The following is a 22,844-nucleotide window of genomic DNA, read 5'->3' on the forward strand; positions in this document are numbered from 1 at the left end:
AGAAGTTTCATTCTTGCCCAGGATTATGGGGTAAGTATGTATAATATTAGTGATGGACAGGGGTTCAAACCCCACAAGTTTGACTCCAGAATTCATGCTCTCTGTCACATTCTGATACCAAAGATTCATGTCTATCTTGGTTTTGTTGCCTCTGTCATCCGTTGTCAGCATTTTAAATTTTGTTAGTGTTTACTTAGTAAACACAGGTTTAATTTACATAAAGTTGTTTTAAATTTCCTAATCTTACATAATCCAAAATGTCAGTTACAGGCGATTACACCTATACTCAGAGAATCCAAAGGGAGGACATTGTCCTATCATTTTGCCTTGCATATTATTATCACTAATAATAGCTACCAGTGGTTCGCTGTTTAAACCTCCCAACAACCTAATAGGTGACTTGGAAACATAATAATAATTTCCAGAATTACAGTATTATTTTTAGGATTCTACTGACTATATTTGGTTAAATTCACTCTTCATTTGGTCCTTATAGTTTAGCTTCCTCATTTCCCAGGGCTTTCCTGAAGACTCTACCTCTGTGTCCCCAATACAATAGACACTAGCCACCTATGGCTACTTAAATTGTAATTAATTAGATATAAATAACATAAAAAATTGAATTCCTCAGCACTAGCCACAGTTCAAGTGCTCAATAGTCTCAGAAGCCTGGTGGCTCACAGAAAATTCTATTAGCACTGTTAGCTTTCAAGAGAGATTTCAAACTATGACCCAAAAAATTGAAAGGTGTTAAATTGAAATCTCCTTGTGGGCAGAGTGTTGTGTATTTTTTCTGTTTCTAGAATTCCTAACTTAATGGTGAGTTTGTCCAAGTACTCAGTATATGCTTGCGTATTATTGCATGGTTGTCAGGAATGAAATAGAATTTGTAATTTTTCATTAAGGAAATTTTGCCTTTATCACAAAGATTTCAACTATATGTATACATAGTACAAATAATTTTAAAAATCAGTCATCTGCATTTAAGTTTAGTGTAAAGTTAGGGAACACATTTTTCATAATCATAGATCTTAAAATTATGTGTTAGCATTCAGGCTTCTTAGAGTAAGAGAACTAAAACGTACAGCGTAGTCTCAGATTAATAAAGAAAAAAAATGAGATAATTTTTGAAACCTTTAATGTATAAAAATAGCGAAAGCTTCTAAATGGAGTTTGAATTTGAATCTATGGCTTTGCTGGAAATACCATACACTGAGTATTTATTTTTAGGTTTTTTGAAAGCTTTTACAAGTAAGCCATGGGTAAGAATCTTCTGAATTTGACTGAATTCATACATTTGTAGGTGTCCTCTCCCCACCATGGTATTACACTGTTAGGTGTTTAATATCTTGTTCTGATCATAAACCTATCTTTAAGAGAACCATTATACTAGGTTTGGGCATTACTCTTCACAAGAAAAATTGTCTTAATTGTACTAAGCCTTTTCTCTATGTCTTTTCCTATGTGTGTACAGAGCAAGATTTGAACTTCTCTGTTCTCCACTTTTTAATAAATGTATAGAAGCAATCAGAGGACTCTTAGAACAAACTGGATTTACAGCAGATGATATCAACAAGGTAATGCTTTTATATTTTTATTTTAGGAGTAGTATCAGTCTTGGAATTCAGGAAATAGCCCCTTGTATTGAAATAATATTTTTATTAATTTAAATATTTTCTGAGATTGTGTCAAAGAATAAGGAAAATTGAATTTTTTAATATTGGGTCCAGTTTCCTAGCAAAAAAGAATAGTTTCTTTTCAGTATATTTTTTGAGATGTAAACAAAAGCTGATGGATACTTACATGTTTACTATGTGTAAAGCACTGTTTTCTAAGTATTTTACATGAATTAACTCATTGAATACTCACCAACAACTCTATGAGGCAGGTGCTTTTATCTATCCCCATTTTATGAGTGTACACACCAAGGTACAGAAAAATGAGTAATTTCCTGGCGATCGTGTGCTTAGCAGTAGAGCCAGGATTTAACTCCCTGTAGGTCCTGAGTCTGCTCTTAATTGGTACACCATTCTGCTTCTCTTTGCTCATGTAGCAAAGTATTTTGAGACTTTTCAAAAATATTCAAATTATTAATGTTTTCCTTTTTCCCCCCAAGATTATTTCTACTCCTTTAAAATGTATATTTTTTTCACTGTTAACAATAATAATAAGTAGTCAGTGAAGCCCATCTTTGGACATCAGTTTTTACCATATTTGGGATGGATTCCCATTGTAAAATTGTTGGTTTGAAGAGTATAAATAGTATTAGACTATTTTTTACCATCAATTTTTTTTTTTTAAGATTTAATTTATTTATTTGACAGAGAGAGACAGTGAGAGAGGGAACACAACCAGTGGGATGGAAGAGGGAGTGCCAGGCTTCTGCTGAACAGGGAGCCCAATGCAGGCTTGATCCCAGGACCCTCTGATCATGACCTGAACCAAAGACGTGACTGAGCCACCCAGATGCCCCTCTTCAATTACTTTCTAAAAGAGTTACACTAATACTATATCAGCAATACCTAAAGATATGCATTTTACCTTGCCAACTCTGAGTCTTATTCAAAGATAAATTTTCCATTAAATTGTTGAAAATTGATATTTTAGTATTTTATTAGTAGAGGATTAGCTCTTAAATATTTATTTAATCTTATATTTCCTTCTGTGTAACTAACCATTTCATATTCTTTGCCTATTAATTATTTACACCTTAGTATTTAGAAAAATTTTTTGTACAGATGTTTTACATAATCAGTATATTAACTGTAATTTACTGCAGTCTTCTAAGGCACGTAGTTTACTGTTTACTTTTGGTCCTCAGGGAAGGGGAGGGTACTTGATATAAAGAAATTTCCTTTATTTATTTAAATCTATTGGTCTGTCACTCTGATTTCTTCTGCTTTTAAGTTTATAAATTCCATCTCTGTTCAGATGTCTGACAGACATTTAATGCTGTTTTCTTTTAAATTATCTATGGTTTGAAAGTTTTTGTATTTTAACTATTTTGGTGTACACTATACAGTGGAAATTGGGGTATTTTTGTTTTTGGGTGGTTTTCTTTGCAGTTTCGTTCAAGAAGTTTTGTTTTTTGTTTTTTGAGTTTTTTTTGAACATGTATAATATGCCAGGCATTGTGCTCAGTGCTTGAGGGCTGGGGATGGATCATGGAGAATGAGATGTGGTATAATGGTTGCAAGGCTGTGGTGGGAAGTGAATGGCTTTGGAGACAGACCCACCTGAACTGGAAGTCTCATGGCCAGTAGTTCCAGAGTAGACTTAATTCCAAATCACTTAATTTCCTGAGCCTTCTCTAACTCTTCTTATTAGGAGGGTGAAAATACTTACCTTGTAAGTGAGTATTATAACTTATTCTACAGGGTTGTTAGTTATAAGGATGAAGCGAAATGTCATGTGTAGCACAAGAAAGTTCTCTTCCTTCATTAACTGGTCATAGAGCCCGGACATTTAGATATCACAGGTGGTAAAATTCTCAATTGCTTGAATTTAGGTCAAATATATTCTTAGGATAAGAATGTTGTTAAAGATTCACTCCCAGATATTTCTAAAGTATAGACTTTTGAGAACTTAAAAACAGAGCCGTCTTTGTAGTTTGTTGACCTTCTTACAGTAACAAGCCCCAGATCTCAGTGGTTTTCTCCAGCAGGCAATCTTTTCTCATTTTTCATGTGGGCTGCTGAAGATAACTATAGGTCTATTGGCTCTGGCTCTCTTCTCCCTGCTTCCCCTTTTAGGACCCAGGCTAAAGGGGCAGCTCTCTGGGACATGCATTTCTTATGGCAGAGGGGAAAGGAGGAGAGAGCTTGCAAGAACATGCGTGGCTTTAAAAAGCTTCAGCCTCGATACGGTGCACTTCAGTGCACGTACATGCGTTTGCCAAAACTAGACACAGGGCCAGGCCTGACAGTGGGGCCAGGGAGTCTGCTGCATCTCAGAGAGGCACAGTCGGGCCAGTGGCCATGGGTGGGGATGTGTAATCCTCTTACAGGGAAGCAGGAGGGAATAATTGGACTTCTACTTGCCTTAAAATGTTTAATCCATGCAACAGCACCGTGAGGTATGCACCATGATCTCCATCTTCAGATGAGGAAACTAAGAGGTTTCCCAAGAAGTGAAGCGCATTAGCCGTAGAGCTGGGGCTGGCGCTTGGGCAGTCTGCCTTTGGAAGCCCGGCTCTTTCTTCACCCATGGCTGTGCCCACTGCCTTTCTCACCTTAACTTCTGGCCTTGTTTTTTTTTCCAGAAAAATCCTCTGACCTCTTGCTCAAGAAGGACATGTCTGGTTTCTGGCCTTCAGAGAGCAGGAGCGTCACCATTCCTATTCCTTAATATGCGCACTTGCCCTTATTCCACCTGCTTTCAGCACCATGCCTGCTCTTGCCCGGTGCTGTAGTGTCGTGCCCACATCCCATGTCCAGACCTCCAGCCCTGAGTGTGGAGAAGGTGCTGGTAGCCCTCTGTCTGGGTGAGGGGAGGGCTTTGGGGAGTCCAATCACTCCGTGTATCCTCTCTGTCAGTCACCCTGCTTTCATGTCTCTGCTTTAGCCTCCCTTCCGTGGGCCTTGGTGCTTCCAAGGCTTGGGCCACACTGGGATTCTGTACGTCAGACCACCTTTCTTCCTCCTTGGTTATCTCCGACTTCATCTGCTTTAAGACAGTTACCTGTCTTTCCCAACTTCCAGAATTGTTGAAATCTCAAACTCAAGATTTCATTCCCATTTATTTTGCCCTTGTGCACTTACTTATGTCTTAAATTTCTTTGCTGTCATTTTAGTGGGCTTTTGGAAGAACACGTAGATAAGTTGATATGATTAATCCCTCCATTTTAACCAAGTTCCCAGGCTCTACAGCTGCAATTTTAATAGCTGCATGGTATTTGATTGTATTGACATATTTTATAAAACCAGTTCTTTATTTTAGTTGTAGAAGTTATTTTGGTTTTATAAAAAGCAGTCTTTGAGGCTTTGTGAACATCCTTAACTTCCTTAGAATAAAATTTAGGAGTAAATCCCAAATTTTAAAACTTTTAATAGTAATTCTTAAGTCATTATTAATATTTATTGCCATATTGCTCACCAGAAAACAATTTACTTTCTGAATAGGTATTATTCAGGTCATCATTATTAACATAGCAATTTTAAAAAATTCTCTTTATTCATACTTCTTTTTCAAGAGAGCTTTAGAATTATTTTTCAGCTTCCTATATAAAATCCCATTATAATTTTGTTAGTTTCATTAAGACTGTAAAATAATTTGGGATGGTGTAGGAACTTTACAGTGTATTGTTTTCCTTTTTTTTTTTTTTTTAAAGATTTTTATTTATTCATTTGACAGAGAGAGAGATCACAAGTAGGCAGAGAGGCAGGCAGAGAGAGGAGGAAGCAGGCTCCCTGCGGAGCAGAGAGCCTGATGTAGGGCTCGATCCCAGGACCGTGAGATCATGACCTGAGCTGAAGGCAGCGGCTTAATCCACTGAGCCACCCAGGCGCCCCGTGTATTGTTTTCCTGACCAAGAAGTTGATATCTCTCTGTTCAGATATTCTCTAGTACTTTCAGTTACATGTTTTCTTAGTAGCTATATTAAATTATTGCTATATTTGCTGTCAGATTTATGGCTATTGTGAATGAGATGTTATTTATACTTTTATTTTCCAGTTTGTTTCCACTGATAAATGGAATACTTACTGGATTTTGCTTATTTATCTAATATTTTGCCACTTTTTAAAAAGATTTTATTTATTTATCTGAGAGAGAGAGAGAGCATGAGCAGGGTGAGGGGCAGAGAGGGAGAAGCAGACTCCATGCCAACCAGGGAGCCTGATGCAGGGCTCAAACCCAACACCCTGGGACCCTGGGTTAAGGCAGACACTTAACCAACTGGGCCACCCAGGCACCCCTATATTTTTGCCGTTTCATGAATTCTTGCTATTAATAAGTTTTCATGGAGTCTTCTGAATTTCCTAGGAATGTACTCAAATTAATTTACTAATCGATCCACAACTAATTATTGAGCACGCCCATTCTGTGCAAGCAGGTTCTAGGCACTTGGGAGACAACACTAAATGTAATGAAGGCTTTGTCTTCATAGAACTTACATTCTAGTAAGAATATTCAGGTAATGTATAAAGGAACATACAAAGAAAATAATGCCCAGTTAAGATAACTGTTATGAAGAAAAAAGAGCAGGATCAGGGCACAGCTAGTGACAAAGGGTGATTTTTCAGATAAGAGACCCATAGAAGGAGGTGGCTTTTGATGAGACCTGAATGAAGTGGTGGAACCAGCTGTGTGCCTATCTGCCAGTTTCCCAGACATAGGGAACAGCAGTGTGCCAGATGCTTGTTGCGTGAGGGGCAGGAGTGAGGGTAGTGGGTGGAACTGAGTGGACCAGGGAGAGAGTGGTAAGGGAGCTAGGGACTGAATCAGAACACAGCATGGATGCCTCTGGCTGCGGGGCGGGAGTACAGTGTGGCTGCACATGTGAGTCCACATTTTAGGAGAGAGTTCTGAGCTGGAGATCTACCTTCGTCAGTGCCTGCATGCCACTTAGAGCCGTGCCTGCATGAAATAGAGCCACACAGAGAAGAGACCTCTGGACAGGTCCAGGGCCTCTGGACATGTACACGCCAAAAGGGGACGTAGCACGGGATTTAGGACTAGCTAGTGAGGAACGATGAGAACCAGGAGGCCAGTAAAATGGTCCACGTTAGGGAGGGAAAGATTACCTGCCCTCTGCTACTAGAGGCCCAGCAGGTGAGGCCCAAGGACTGACCACTGAGCTTACCTGGTTGGTGTTAGTGGAGTAATGGAGAGAAACATGCTACTGGAGTGTGTTAAATATAGAATAGAAGGTAGGATCGTGGACACGAGAGTACAAAGAACTCTCTTGAGAAGTTTTGCTATAAGGACGGCGGGAAAATGGAGTGGTAGTTGGGGCGGGCTGTGAGTTCTGGGAGAGGGTTATATGTGAGTGATGATACTTCTCTCTCAAATATGTATCCCTCACTTTTTTATATATATTTGGTTGTGTTGTTGGTCAGAACTTCCTTCTTTTTTTCTCTTTTTTAGAGGAATATTTTATTAGTGTTTTAACAAAAAATGTGATTACTGATAATTGGGTAGAAATGGTTTGGGCGCCTGGGTGGCTCAGTCGGCGGCTAAGCATCTACCTTTGACTCAGGTCATGATCCCAGGGTTCTGGGATCGAGTCCCACATGGCATTGAGCAGGGAGCCCTCCGCCTGCTTGTGCTCGCTCTAACAAGTAAATGAATAGAATCTTGAAAAAAAAAAAAGAAATAGATTTTCTTTCTCATATTGAGCATTCTCTTTTCCTAACGTTTCCTGTGTTAATATGAAATAGGTGGTTAGTCTTTACAAATGTATTTTCTGGACACTTCCAAGGCAGGCTTATGGTTTCCTTTATATTTGTCTTTAAGTTGTGTGATAAATTACTGATACTTTCCTAATGTGGAACAGTATTCCTGAGATAGACCTCACTTCGTTATGAAGAATTATTCTTTTAGTATATTTTCTGTAATAATTTATTATTTTCACCTTATTTATGTGGCTTAGCAGGAAAGAGTAAATGGTCTATTTCAAGGTTCTCTACCTTAACCATATTGTCTGAACAAAGTAACCCCTTTTGATATCAGATGCTTTAAAGGAGAATGGTTCTGCTTTTTGGTTTCATTGGTCTAAAAAGTGCGTTAGAGGGATACCTGAGTGACTCAGTTAAACGTCTGCCTTTGGCTCAGGTCATGATCTCAGGGTTCTGGGATCAAGCCCCATGTCTGGCTCCCTGCTCATTGGGTAGTCTCCTCCCTCTTCCTCTCCCATTGCCTTCTCCCCTGCTCTTGTCTCTCTCTCTGTCTCAAATAAATAAATAAAATCTTAAAAAAGAATGATAGAAGTGCCTTAGCTACTGGCTTCCCAACTCGTTCTCTCTTCCCTGCATGATGACTTGTCTGTGGCGTCTCCTGAACCATTGTTTATCAGTAGGACCTCAAGGCTTCTGTCTAGGGACAGTTCGAGGAGTATGGATGAGTCTCAAGCATTGTTCAGATAAGAAGCGTATTATAAGGTAGAGGCACAACTTGGTCCTTTTCTCGTCTTTCTTGCTCCTACCTCCCTTCTTTTTGAGTCCAGCAGCATGACCTGCCCTTCCTTAATGGTCTACCTTGTCCAAAGTTATAATTTCATAAGCAGAGGCTACTTCTCTCTCCGTCTTTTAAAAAAAAAACAACTCCTGAGACACACTCAAAAAAGTAAGAGCATTATTCCTTTTTGTCTCAAATGCTTGAACATAGATGACAAAATACCACAGTGTATCTGATTCATTTACTCAGAATAATACCTTCTAAACCAAAACTTCCAGTACTTTAACTCTACTTTATTTCACGGTAATGTAATCATACACAGTGTTCCTCGGAAAGAGATTAATATTACCTTCCTTTTCTTCATAGCCGGAGGCACCGTGTGGGAGAGGTTACATGCTCTAGCAGTTAGTTGTAGGGGACGTGAACGTGAATGAAGTTGTCAGGTATAGGAAAACAACAGCTGCCAGAAAATACCCATCTGAACTCAATATAAAAATAAAAATGCCTGATAGTGGAGGTTACATTTTAAATTCCAGCTTGAAAAAAATAACAAATTGACAAATAGAAATATTTAGTAATTAATGTTTCTTTCACAGCTAATTTCTCCAGATTTGGAACCTGAAACCCCTTTTCTTCTGTTCCACCATGTCAGTGTCCGATCTTAACATTTTGGGTTATGTTTGGTATAGAATTCAGCCTTAAATCCTTTAGAGGGGCACCTAGGTGGCTCAGTCAGTTAAGCATCTGCCTTCAGCTCAGCTCATGATCCCAGGATCAAGCCCCGAGTTGGTCTCCCCGCTCACAAGGTCTGCTTCTCCCTCTGCCCCTCCCCTGCTCATGCTTGCTCTCTCTCTCTCAAATAAAAAAAAAATCTTTAAAAAAATTTTTTTTAAACTCTTTAACTAGAAGTAATTTTTTTTTTTTTCATTTTCGTCATGAAAAGTATCTACTCACAAAAGAGGTTTCTGTAGGGGTGCCTGGATGGCTTGGGTGGGTTAAGCATCTGACTTTGGCTCAGGACATGATTTCATTGTCCTGGGATTGAGCCCATGCTCAGCAGGGATCTGCTTATCCCTCTCCCTGTCCCTCTGCCGCTCCCCCAATTTGTGCATATGTGCATGCTTTCTCTCTCTCTCTCAAATAAATATGATCTTTTTTTTTCTAAGATTTTATTTATTTATTTGACAGATAGAGATCACAAGTAGGCAGAGAGGCAGGCAGAGAGAGGAGGAAGCAGGCTCCCTGCTGAGCAGAGAGCCCTATGTGGGGCTCAATTCCAGGACCCTGGGATCACGACCTGAGCCGAAGGTAGAGGCTTTAACCCACTGAGCCACCAGGCACCCCTAAATACGATCTTTTAAAAAAAATACATTTCTTTAACCAAGGACAGAACCTTTGTATGGTTGTTTTTGTTTTTTTTTTTAATATTTTATTTATTTGACAGGGAGAAATCACAACTAGGCAGAGAGGCAGGCAGAGAGAGAGGAGGAAGCAGGCTCCCTGCCGAGCAGAGAGCCCAATGCGGGGCTCGATCCCAGGACCCTGGGATCATGACCTGAGCCGAAGGCAGAGGCTTTAACCCACTGAGCCACCCAGGCGCCCCTGTATGGTGGTTTTTAAATATATATTCAGTTTAACTCCTCCAAAGATATATGTAGAATTCTAAAGTGAGTGTTTAATATAATGTGGGAATGTGATTTTAGGTATGATTTACATATCTGTAAATTAAGTTCAACATAAGAAAGTGTGCCAGATCCTTGTCAAGTGAGTTTCCAAAGTATTCATTTCATTTCTCTAGGAGTGAGCAAGTCATGTCTTTTACAGGGATAGAAGTATTGGTAGTATTTATGCAGAATATAATGTCAGTCTGAAGGACAACATTTGATCCATCATACCTGATGCACCAGTGCTGAAATTTTTCCCTCAGATGATACGAAAAAAAGTCCATTTTTTTCTACACATGAACTATGTGAATATGTTAAGTCCTGCATCACAGTTAAGCTGCCTGGCAGCCACATAAGAGCTGCACTAAGTGTAGCGTGCCATTCTTCAAAAAGGAAATACATTCCCCATTTTCCTTGAAACACATAATCCTTTTAGTCGTCCTTTCATTTTCCTACGAGATTGAGAGATGGGTTTAGAGATTTTGAAAAGTTCCACATTAAACTCTTTACTGTAAGAAAAGCAAAAGTAAATATGTGATTATATGGCAAGGGACCACTAGCTGGTGTGAGAGCCACAGGAGGTGGTGGTAGACCTGCCACATAGACACGACCTGTCCTAGTCCAAAAGGGGTAGCAGCTGCCCATCTAAACTGCCTCTCAGGGATGCAGTTTAGCGCTACTGAAGCCTTTGACCTTTTAAGAGACTCTCAAATAGGGACTTTGAATAAAAATTTTTACTGTTTATTTTGAATTGGCTTTATATTTGCATACTTCAAAATGCAAAATCTTACCCCCCAACCACCCAATCTTTTTCCCTCCCTGGAGGTAACTTAATGCTACTGATTTTTTGTTAGTCCTTCTAGAGATGTTTTTACATAGTGTTTTGATTTTTTTTTTAATTTACTGTTTAAATGTTAGTAACTAATTCAGAACTTTTAAGAATACTGTGTAAAGCCAACAGACACATGAAAAAGTGCTCAGCATCACTCAGCATCAGGGAAATACAAATCAAAACCACAATGAGATACCACTTCACACCAGTAAGAACGGCTAAAATTAACAAATCAGGAAACAACAGGTGTTGGCGAGGATGTGGAGAAAGGGGAACCCTCCTACACTGTTGGTGGAAATGCAGGCTGGGGCATCCACTCTCGAAAACAGTGTGGAGTTTCCTCAGAAAGTTGAAAATTGAGCTACCTTATGACCCAGCAATTGCACTACTGAGTATTTACCCTAAAGATACAAATGTAGGGATCTGAAGGGGCACATGCACATGAATATTTATAGCAACAATGTCCACAATATCCAAACTATGGAAAGAACCTAGATGTCCATCAACAGATGAATGGATAAAAAAGATGTGGTATATCTGGGGCGCCTGGGTGGCTCAGTGGATTAAGTCTCTACCTTCGGCTCAGGTCATGATCTCAGGGTCCTGGGATCGAGCCCCACATAGGGCTCTCGGCTCAGCAGGGAACCTGCTTCCCCCTCTCTCGCTACCTGCCTCTCTGCCTACTTGTGATCTCTCTCTCTGTCAAATAAATAAATAAAATCTTTTTAAAAATGAAGATGTGATATATATACACACACAACGGAATACTATGCAGCCATCAAAAGAAACAAAATCTTGCCATTTGCAGTGACATGGATGAAACTAGAGGGTATTGTGCTGAGTGAAATAAGTCAATCAGAGAAAGACAATTATCATATGATCTCTCTGATACAAGGAACTTGAGAGACAGGGCAGGGGGTCATGGGGACTAGGGAAGGAAAAAATGAAACAAGATGGGATTGGGAGGGAGACAAACCATAAGAGACTCTTAATCTCACGAAACAAACTGAGGGTTGCTGAGGGGTGTTGGGTAGGGATAGTGTGGCTGAGTTATGGACACTGGGGAGGGTATGTGCTATGGTGAGTGCTGTGAAGTGTGTAAGCCTGACAATTCATAGACCTGTACCCCTGGGGCAAATAATACATTTATATGTTAATTTAAAAAATAAAGAAATTTTTAAATTTTTTAAAAATAAAGAAAAATAAAGAATTAGCCTAAAACAACAACAAAAAAATTTTAATTAAAGATTTTTAAAAAGGGGCCGCTTGGGTGGCTCAGTGAGTTAAGCCTCTTTCTTCAGCTCAGTTCATGATCCCAGTGTCCTGGGATCAAGCCCCACATCAGGTTCTCTGCTCATCAGGGAGCCTGCTTCCCCAACCCCCCACCTGCTTCTCTGCCGACTTGTGATGTCTGTCAAGTAAATAAATAAAATCTTTAAAAAAAAGTTAAAAAAAGAATGTTGTGTAAAGAGATAAAACATTTTGCATGATAAAATTTGCAAGTTGCTACTTTGCATCCTCTGTTCCAGAGGGTTTTTGTTTCGTTGATGTTTGCTCTTGTGGTTTTGTTCCTGAGTTATCAGTTGTTTAAAAGATGAATTTAGGGCACCTGGGTGGCTCAGTGGGTTAAGCCGCTGCCTTCAGCTCAGGTCATGATCTCAGGGTCCTGGGATCGAGTCCTGCATCGGGCTCTCTGCTCGGCAGGGAGCCTGCTTCCCTCTCTCTCTCTCTCTCTCTCTGCCTGCCTCTCTGCCTACTTGTGATCTCTCTCTGTCAAATAAATAAATAAAATCTTTAAAAAAAAAAAGATGAATTTAATATATTTTTATCTTCTTAAGTATCCTATGGATATTCTCTGTTCCTCAGCTCTAAAGAAACTTTCATGGTTTCTCTTTACTGCCTCAATTTTGAATTATTTTGTGGACCTACTTCATGATGATTTCTTCAATTTTTAACATTTGACTTTGTATAATCTTATAATTTTTAATTTTTGTGTATCTTTTGATATTAAAATTTAAAAGTATAAAGGAATTTTTGAAATCTGGACAATTTCTCTTTTTATTTTTTGCTTTTGGAATTTCCTTTTCCTTTGCTAGACTTGACAGATCTTTTTGTTTGTTTTTTACTTTTTTGCCTCTAACTCCTGCCACTACTACCCCCAAAAAAACTTCAGATTTTTTTAAGTCTCTTTTTTTTTTCTTTTCTTTTTTAATTGGTTTATTTCTGATTTTCTCCTTATTTCTTCCAGTCTTTCCAGGACACTTTCTTTGTTTTTCCAAATCCTTATATTGAATGCCAATTTATTTTTTCATTTATTTTCTGTAGTAAAAAAATTAACTACAGTTTCACTTCTTAATAGCTTTGGTTTTATTCCATAAGCTTTGTTAGATTTTATTATTTTCTGTATTTTTAGAATAATCTGTAATATATTTTTTCCTTTTTGTTGTTTAGATTCATGTTTTTAATACCCAAGTTGTTAAGGTGGTTTGATTTTTTTAACAGAAGTTTTATGAAATTACTGTGAAAGTTATATTTGAAAATCCTTTAGTATGTTATCTATGTTTAGTATGTTATTTAGTAAGTTATTTATGTTCAAAATATGTATACTCTATTAAAATTTAAACCACAAAACAAATCTTATAGTACAGACTAGATCTTTAAAGAATTTATTTAAATTAAAACTTGGTGGTTACTGTCAGCATTAATGGTAACACATTGTTATTTTTTCACTTTTTTAAATGAAAATTCCAAAAGTCAAGACTTTTTAGTTTTTTGTTTTGTTGGGGTTTTTTTGGTTTTTTTGTTTGTTTGTTTGTTTGTTTGCATAGTATCACTTAATTGCTTCCTGATAAAGCTTTTTGATGTTGACTGTGAGAAACTTGAGTGGTGTATTCTAATCTACATTCTTATCCTCATGGTATTTACATGGGATCGTAAAATTTTAGAGAAGACTTTTATTTTTACTTACCTCCAAAACAGACCTTTTAGGGAGGTCTTAGGGAACTTTGCCAGGGCAAACCTGCTTTTCCTTTTCTCTGCTTCACTCAGCTGAGTTCCTCATGCCCTCACCTGAAGATCAGTATGATATTACTCCTCATTTCACATCTAATGTTAAAGAGACCTAGTTTTCATCAGTTGGTCTTTTTCTCTAACACATTGAGCTTTGAGAATATCCATAAAAAGACTGTGAAATAAGAAGTGATTATTGATGGTTTCCCTTCTTGGGCTACCTATTTATTCAATATCCTTTGTACCTATGGAGATGTAAGTGTTAAATGTATGAATTAGGAAATGAAGGTCTTTATAAAGGAGCAGTTTTATTGAGCTTTATTGAACTGTAATTGACAAATACAATTGTAAAGTATTTATAGTGTACAGGTAGGATTTGATATACATATACATTGTGATAGGATTCCCACCATGGCGTTAATTAACACATCTGTATTTTTACCTTTTTGGGCCAGAGGCAAAAACACTTAAGCTTGCTTTCTTAGCAAATCTCAATTACACAGTACAATATTATCAACTATCATCACCATGTTATATGTTAGATCCTCTGACCTTATTCACTTACAACTGAAATTTTGTACCCTTTTATCAACCTCTCCCTATTTCCCTCACCACGTAGCTCCAGCCACTTTTCTACCTTCTGTTTCTATGAGTTTGACATTTTTTCTTTTTTTAGATTCCACATATAAGTGACACCATGCCATATTTGTCTTTCTCTGTCTAGCTCATTTCACCTTGCATAATGCCTTCCAGATTCATGCATGTGGCGAATGACAGGTTTTACTTCTTTTTTAAGACTGAATAATATTGCATTGTGTCTATATACATATGCCACATCTTTATCCATTCATCCATCAACAGACACTAAGGATATTTTCATCTGTTGGGTATTGTGAATAAAGCTATAATAAACATGAGCGTACACATACCTCTTTGAGATAGTGACTTCATTTCTTTTGACTATGTACTCAGAAGTGGGATTGCTGGATCATTTGGCAGTTCTATTTTTAATTTGACGAATTTCCATATGGTTTTCCATAGTGGCTCTATCATTTCACATTCCCAGCAGTGTGCAAGGGTTCCCTTTTGTCTATATTTTTGCTAATATGTGTTCTCTTTTGTGTTTTTGATGAGGGCCACCCTAACAAGGGTGAGGCGACATCTCATTGTGGTTTTGATTTGCATTTGCCTCATGATGAGTGATGTTGAGCATCTTTGCATGTGTCTGTTAGCCACCTGTATATCTTCTTCAGAAAAATGTCTATTTAAGGCCTTTACCCACTTTTTAATTAGGTTGTTTGGTTTCTTTGCTTTTGAGTGTATGACTTCCTTGTATATTTTGCATATTAACCCCTTTTCAGATATGTGGTTTGCAAATATTTTTTCCCTTTTTCCAGGTTGCCTTTCCACTTTGGTGATGGTTTCCTTTGTTGTTCAGTAGCTTTTTAGTTTACTGTTATTTATCTTTGGTTTTATTGTTTTTGCTTTAGGTGTCAAATCCAAAAAAAATCACTACTAAGACTAGTAATGTCAAGGAGCTTACCCCCTGTTTTGTTCTAGGAGTTTTATAGTTTCAGGTCTTAATTCAAGTCTTCAATTTGAGTTAATTTGTGTATATGGTATAACATAATGGTACAGTTTTATTCTTTTGCCTGTGGATATCCACCTTTCCCCACACCACTTACTAAGGAGACTGTCCTTATATGATCTCAGGGTCATGTTGTATATCCTTGGTTCCTTCGTTGAAAATTAATTGACCATTTATGCATGAGCTTTTTTCTGGGCTCTCTGTTCTGTTGATCTGTGTGTCTGCTTCTCTGCCAATACCATTCTGTTCTGATTACTATAGCTTTGTAATATGTTTTGAAATCGGGAAGCATGATGCTCCAACTTTGTTCTTTCTAAAGATTGCTTTGGCTGTTTTGGGTCTTTTGTGGTTCCATATGGATTGTCTTTTCTATTTCTGTGAGAAATGCTATTGGAATTTTGATAGGATTGCATTGAATCTCTAGATCACTTTGGGTAGTATGGGCGTTTTAACAATATTAATTTTTTCAATCCATGAACATGGAATATCTTTCAACTTACTCATGTCTTCTTCAATTTCTTTCATCAATATCTTTATAGTTTTTAGTATATAAATCATTCACCTCCTTGGTTAAATTTATTCCCAAGTCTTTTATTCTTTTTTTGCTGTTGTGAATAGGATTGTCTTCTTAATTTCTTTTTTCAATAATTTGTTGTTAGGGTACAAAAAATAAAGTAATTTTTGATAAGCATAAACTTACTCTAACCATTTTGCTAATTTTCTGTTTTATAGTTCATGTGTTCCTTTATTCCTTCTTCCTTTGTGATTTGTTGATTTTTTTGTATAGTAATGTGCTTTGATATCTTTCTTTTTATCTTTTGTTATATCTATTATTGGTTTTTTGCTTTATGGTTATGATGAAGCTTATATAAAACATCTTATAATAGCCTATTTGAAACCAATACAGCTTAACTTTGAACACATACCAAAGCTCTACATTTTTACACTCCTGTTTTTCACATTTTGTTTTTGATGTCACAATTTACATCTTTCTGTTTTGTGTATCCATTAATAAATTCTTCTAGTTCTAGTCATTTTTAATGGTTTTTTTCTTTTAGCCCTTATGCTAGAGTTATAAGTGCTCACCCCCCACCATTACAATATTAGAGTATTCTGAATTTAACTACAGTTGACCTGTGAAGAACACAGGTTGAATTGCACAGATCTGCTCATAAATGGATTTTTTCTTCAATAAATACAATAAAGTACTTTAAATGGATTTTCTCTTCTTCGTGGTTTTCTTAACATTTTATTCTCTAGCTTACTTTATTGTAAGAATACAGTATGTAATACATATAACATATAAAATATGTGTTTATCGACTGTGTTATTGATAAGGCTTCTGGTCAACAGTAGGCTATTAATAGTTAAGTTTTGGGGTAGTCAGAAATTATACATGGATTTTCAACTATGCAGGGAATAAGTGTCCTTGACCTTTGAATTATTCATGGGTCAACTGTATATATTTACCTTTACCAGTGAGTTTTACAGTTTCATGTGTTTTCAAGTTACTAATTAGCATCCTTGAAGAACTCCATTGAACATTGCTTAAGCTGGTAAGCTCCATCAGCTTTCATTAGTGTGTAAAACACATCTCTCCATCAGTTCTGCAGGATAGCTTTGTCAGGTATTCTTGGCTGACAGGTTTTTTTTCTTTCAGCAGTTAGGATAGCTCACATCTAATTTGTAAGATTTCTGTTGAAATATCTGCTTATCATCTTATAAGAGGGTCACTTGTATGTAACAAGTTGCATTTCTCTTGCTGCCTTTGACATTCTGTCTTTAACTTTTGACGCCTTTTTTTTTTCAAAGAGGGGAGCAGGTGGGTGGACATAGGGAAAGGGAGAGAGAGAATCTTAAGTAGGCTCCATGCCCAGCAGTGAGGCTGATGCCGAGCTCAGTCTCATGATCCTGAGATCGTGACCTGAGCTGAAATCAAGAGGGATGCTTAACCAACTGAACCACCCATGTGACCCATTGACACTTTAATTACAATGTTTCTCAGTGTCGGTCCCTTTATACATCTTACTTGGTAATTTTTGGGGCTTGCTGGATCTGGATATCTGTTTCTTTCCCCAGGTTAGGTAATTTTTAACCATTAGTTCTTTTAATATGCATTCTGCCTCTTTTTTCTTTCTCTTCTCTTTCTAGGACTTATATAGTATGTGCATTAGTATACCTACTACTGTCCCGTAAGTTCCTTAAGCCATCTTAATTCTTTTTCATTCTTTTTTCTTTTTACTCCTATCTTTAGATGAATTTCTCTGTCCTGTCCTGAGTTCATGAATCCTTTCTTTTCCTTCATGTAATATGCTGTTTAACCTCTCTACTGAATTTTCAGTTCAGTTATTACATTCTTCAGTTCTGTGATTTGGTTTTTTTTTATATATATATTTTCTGTATCTCTGTTGAGATTCTCACTTTATTCACACATTACTCTGCTGACTCCAGCAAGCAGCGTTATTGTTATAAACTGTACTGGAAAAAATCACTTATCTTTGTTTCATTAAGATCAGTTTTTGAGAATTTATTTTGTTATTTTGTTTGGAATATATATGTTGACTCTCCATGTTGGTTTCTGCGCATCACATATAGCTACCACATCTTCCAGTCTTGACACACTGGTCTTACATAAGAAATTAACTTTGTCAATCACCCCAGCCCCAAGCTTCTGGTTGCCTCTCAAATCTGTGTGCCTAAGCTGCCATCTTTGTTCTTAGTGGCTCTCAGTAGTTGACAGTGTGCCAAGACCATCAGTGTCCCAAAGAGGAGGGTTGAAGAAACAAGCTGATTGGAAGCCAGACTCTCAGGCAGCAGCTGGGGCAGTCAGACCTCTTCCAGGGATAAACTGGGAAATGGGCATTTTTGCCTGGCTCCCTCTGTCTTGAGCCCAGGTATATAGGTATATAGCCACTGGGCAGGGGGTGCTCCTTAACCATTTAAAAACTGTCTCATTGTGATAGTCCTGTGGGACTCATGAATGCCAGTACTTTAACTATCAGAGCTAGGTGATTTGGAGCCCCAGTCCTTCAGGTGGCAACCGTAAAAGCTGGGGCACTTGTGTGGATAAGCTTGTAAAGGAGTAGTTTTATATGAAATTCTTGAGAGACAAGATATTTAACTAGATGGACCAAGAGCATAAAATGTAGTTTTGTAAAACATCTTTTTCCTCAGAAAATTCAGTGTTCTTCCATGGTAAAGATAAAAATCTATGGCATAGTCTTCACATAGTGAGATTGCTTATATTTGTCATAAAAATGCCATAAGATGTATTAAACATTTCTTTTAGAAGTGTTGGAATGGTATAAAGTATTAATATATTTCCTATTCAGATGCCTGTTTATGGTTAAGCTGCATATGCCCAGTATTAATCATAAGCCACATTGTTGCTATATTGTATTTTTCTACTGTGTGGTAAGATCTCTTCATTTTAAATTTTGTTTTTATGAGTAAAGAATATGTTAAATACTTAAAATGTGTTAAATATATATATTTTATATATATGGTAAGTGCAACATATAATAACGTTACAATAGGGCTTCTTGTATTTTATCATTACGTGGGTAAAGATGGCCAAACTTTTAATACTTGATTTTGAGAAACAGCCATTGTTCTAAAAGTAAAAAACTGAAAATTATTTTTACTTTCTAGGTTGTCCTTTGTGGAGGGTCTTCTCGAATCCCAAGGCTACAACAACTGATTAAAGATCTCTTCCCAACTGTTGAGCTTCTGAATTCTATCCCCCCTGATGAGGTCATCCCTATTGGTGCAGCTATAGAAGCAGGGATTCTTATTGGGAAAGAAAACCTTTTAGTGGAAGACTCCCTTAAGATAGAGTGCTCAGCCAAAGATATTTTAGTTAAGGTTGGTTTACTTTTTTTTTCTTTCTTTTTTTTTCTTTACTTTTCCATAAAAGTAGCATAAACTTATTGTCATAAGTTTTTATACATACCATGGTTTTACAATGAAAATTTGTATATTGGTAAAAATTTTAAATTTGGATTTATAATTTTACATTTAATGAATTTCTTGTTTTCTTTCAGTTAGTATTTGTCTAACATATTAATTTCTTATAATTTTAATCATAAGGGCACCTGGGTGGCTCAGTCATTAGGCAGATGCTTAGGTCATGATCGCAGGATCAGGCTCCCTGCTCAGTGGGAAGCCTGGTTTTCCCTCTCCCACTCCCCTTGATTGTGTTCCCTCTCTCGCTGTGTCTCTCTCTCTGTCAAAGAAACAAATAAAATCTTTAAAAAAATTTTTTTTAATCATAAGCTTCAAATGCAGATAGATACATGTTTCAATTTATTTTTAAATGAAGTCAGTTGGGATCAAGGGTCACATTTGTTTCCTTTGCCTATCTGTAGTTTCTAGATTATCAACAAGGATTAAGTATTATATTTATAATAGGAGTGACTTTATAATTGTAATGATAAATATCAAAGGATATGCATATTATTTTTCTGCTTATTAGGGAGTTGATGAATCAGGAGCCAACAGTTTCACAGTATTATTCCCATCAGGGACTCCTTTGCCAGCTCGAAGACAACACACATTACAAGCCCCTGGAAGTATATCTTCAGTATGCCTTGAACTCTATGAGTCTGAGGGGAAGAACTCTGCAAAAGAGGAAGACAAGTTCGCACAGGTGAATACATAAATTTGGACAATGAATTAGTCATGTGAGACTGTTTAGCTTTTCTTTCTTCATTAGACTCAGTTTAATATCAATATAAAATGTTTATAAGATACCTATTTAACACATTTGTATGAAGGGATTACTTCTACTTTTAAAAGAAGGAATAAGCAATTTTAATTTGAAAGAGTTACAGGAAAACAAAAACAAAATACAGTGTAGTTGGGTTGGTTTTTTTTTTTTCTGTTTGTCTTGTGCTCTTGACTCTCCTTGGTAAAATGTAAGTGGCAGGGAAAATACAGTTTTTGGTTTGCTATATGCCAGGTGCTAAACCAGGCAACTTACAAATGCATCAAAGTGCCATGAGGTAGACATTATTATGATCATTTCATAGATGATCGAGAAACAGGTTCATGGCAGTAAGTACCTTATTTTCCTTGTTGAGGTATAATTTATCCTCAGTTGGTTTTACTCCTGGGCCCTTGCTCTTGCCATTACACTATACTGTCTCTCATACAGGGTACTTTTACTTTTTCAAAATACCACATTTCTATTTCATATTGCAGAGTCCTCTGCACCCTTTAAAAGAAATGAAGTGGAGCCACTTTATTTGCTTAGAAATATGCCCAAGAAATATAATTACATTAAAACACATATACAGGGACTGCAGAGCTGTATTTACAGTATGATGTCATTTGTGTTTAAATAAAAAGTTTGAGAGCTGGGTGTGTGTGAGGGAGGTAGTGTTTGGGTAGGTGTGGGTATATAAATATCCATGCATGGATACAGAAAATATCTGTAGGTATTAGAAATATATTGGGGTGCCTGGGTGGTTCAGTGGGTTTAAGCCTCTACCTTCGGCTTAGTCATGATCTCAGGGTCCTGGGATCAAGCCCCACATTGGGCTCTGTGCTTGGCAGGGAGCCTGCTTCCCCACCCACCTCACCTCTCTGCCTGCCTCTCTGCCTCCTTGTGATCCCTCTCCCTCTATCAAATAAATAAAATCTTTAAAAAAAAGAAAAGAAAAGAAAAATATATTTAGGAAACTTAACAGTGGGTAGATTTGAAGGTACCAAAAGAATTGTTTTGTTTTTACTTTTTAACACTTTGTACTGAAGTTTTAACAAATAGCATAGGAGATGAGCATGAAATACTTTCACAGTGAAAATAAAACAAATGTAGGTAAGGAAAGGGAATCCATAGTATCTTTTGCTTTGTATCTGTTTTCTAATTCAACAAAAGGATAATGAAAACACGCATACAAAACCTATCTGGGCTCCACCTCAAACATCTTAGAATCTAGGGGAATAGGGCCCCTTCAACTAGTAAAGTTTTCACAAGCTCCTCCAGATGTTTCCGTCGTGGATTACTATATAAGCACTTTTCTGTGTACTGTATTTTTAAACTTACTTGGCTGTCTTAGGATTCCCTTAGCTTCTCTCTCTTGTACATTTATTACCTTTTCTCCTCATACACTGCTCTGAGACTCTGCTGCAGCTACTGTCCCCATATCCTAAGTTACAGATGCCAGAAGGAGAAGAGTTAGTCACCTAATACTGAATTTGGGAGCTACTCTTGTAAAGATCCCATCTATTCTAATCTCTGTGTTTTACAAATGAGTAAAAGAGGTACTTAGTGCTTCCCTAAGGTCATAAGACTTGATACTAGACAAATCTGAAAAGTCACTTCCAAACTTGGTTTATTGGTATACTTTTCTTTAGGAAACTAAATAATTTTTTGGTAAATTCATTAATATTTCTTATGTACAAATACAATCTTAGTTGTACAAAAGAATTTGTCATGTGTTTCCTCAAATTGGTTTTCCAAGTGTATGTAAAATATTAGAATTTTTAGAAGTTTATATAGAAGTACATACCTAAATATAATTTACATGTTACTGGTAATGGCTTCATTACCAAAAAGGAAAGCAGTCTTTATTTTCTGAGACAGACTATACTTCATAACCTAGGATATGATGTTTAAGAGGAACAAATTTATTACTTATATGCTCTCCTTCTAGAGGCGACGTTTCTTAGTTAAGAAAGCTTAATCCTATTCTCTGATTCTGGTCATTGAAAACTGCCCTATTTTATTTTATTTTATTTTTTAACAATTTTGACTGTATTTTATTTTATTTATTTACTTATTTTCCTCTTTTGGTGTTTGTTTGTTTGTTTTTTTTTTCAGCATAACAGTATTCATTGTTTTTTGCACCACACCCAGTGCTCCATGCAATACGTGCCCTCCCTATTTATTACCCATCACCTGGTTCCCCAACCTCCCACCCCCTGCCCCTTCTAGACCCTCAGGTTGTTTTTCAGAGTCCATAGTCTCTCATGGCTCATCTTCCCTTCCAATTTCCCTCAACTCCCTTCTCCTCTCCATCTCCCCATGTCCTCCATGTTCTTTGTTATGCTCCACAAATAAGTGAAACCATATGATACTTGACTGTCTCTGCTTGACTTATTTCACTCAGCATAATCTCTTCCAGTCCCGTCCATGTTGCTACAAAAGTTGGGTATTCATCCTTTCTAATGGAGGCATAATACTCCATCGTGTATGTGGACCACATCTTCCTTATCCATTCGTCCGTTGAAGGGCATCTTGGTTCTTTCCACAGTTTGGTGACCGTGGCCATTGCTGCAATAAACATTGGGGTACAGATGGCCCTTCTTTTCACTACATCTGTATCTTTGGGGTAAATACCCAGCAGTGCAATTGCAGGGTCATAGGGAAGCTCTATTTTTTTTTTTTTTTTTTTTTTTTACTATTTTTAATTTCTTGAGGAATCTCCACACTGTTCTACAAAGTGGCTGCACCAACTTGCATTCCCACCAACAGTGTAAGAGGGTTCCCCTTTCTCCACAACCTCTCCAACACACGTTGTTTCCTGTCTTGCTAATTTTGGCCATTCTAACTGGTGTAAGGTGATATCTCAATGTGGTTTTAATTTGAATCTCCCCGATGGCTAGTGATGATGAGCATTTTTTCATGTGTCTG

The 22,844-nt window shown here is 37.2% G+C and overlaps 1 protein-coding gene across 2 annotated transcripts in view; it reads left to right on the forward strand.

Moving 5' to 3' along the window:
- The window catches only part of HSPA14 (heat shock protein family A (Hsp70) member 14), a 42,280-nt gene that overhangs the window by 15,945 nt on the left and 3,491 nt on the right, over nucleotides 1-22,844 (forward strand). Inside the window, exons 10-12 of one of the 2 annotated variants that reach the window (XR_006819645.1) lie at nucleotides 1,475-1,577; nucleotides 18,860-19,072; nucleotides 19,732-19,856. Coding sequence is in view for 1 of the 2 variants with exons in the window: in XM_046012313.1 (XP_045868269.1) it covers nucleotides 1,475-1,577; nucleotides 18,860-19,072; nucleotides 19,683-19,856 (490 nt within the window). In the remaining variant the exon portion in view is untranslated. Of the gene's footprint in view, nucleotides 1-1,474; nucleotides 1,578-18,859; nucleotides 19,073-19,682; nucleotides 19,857-22,844 lie in introns of both variants that reach the window. The other variant, XM_046012313.1, reaches the window with a different exon arrangement.

This window comes from Meles meles, chromosome 7 (genome assembly GCF_922984935.1).
Source record: "Meles meles chromosome 7, mMelMel3.1 paternal haplotype, whole genome shotgun sequence".
NCBI classification, from domain to species: domain Eukaryota; kingdom Metazoa; phylum Chordata; class Mammalia; order Carnivora; family Mustelidae; genus Meles; species Meles meles.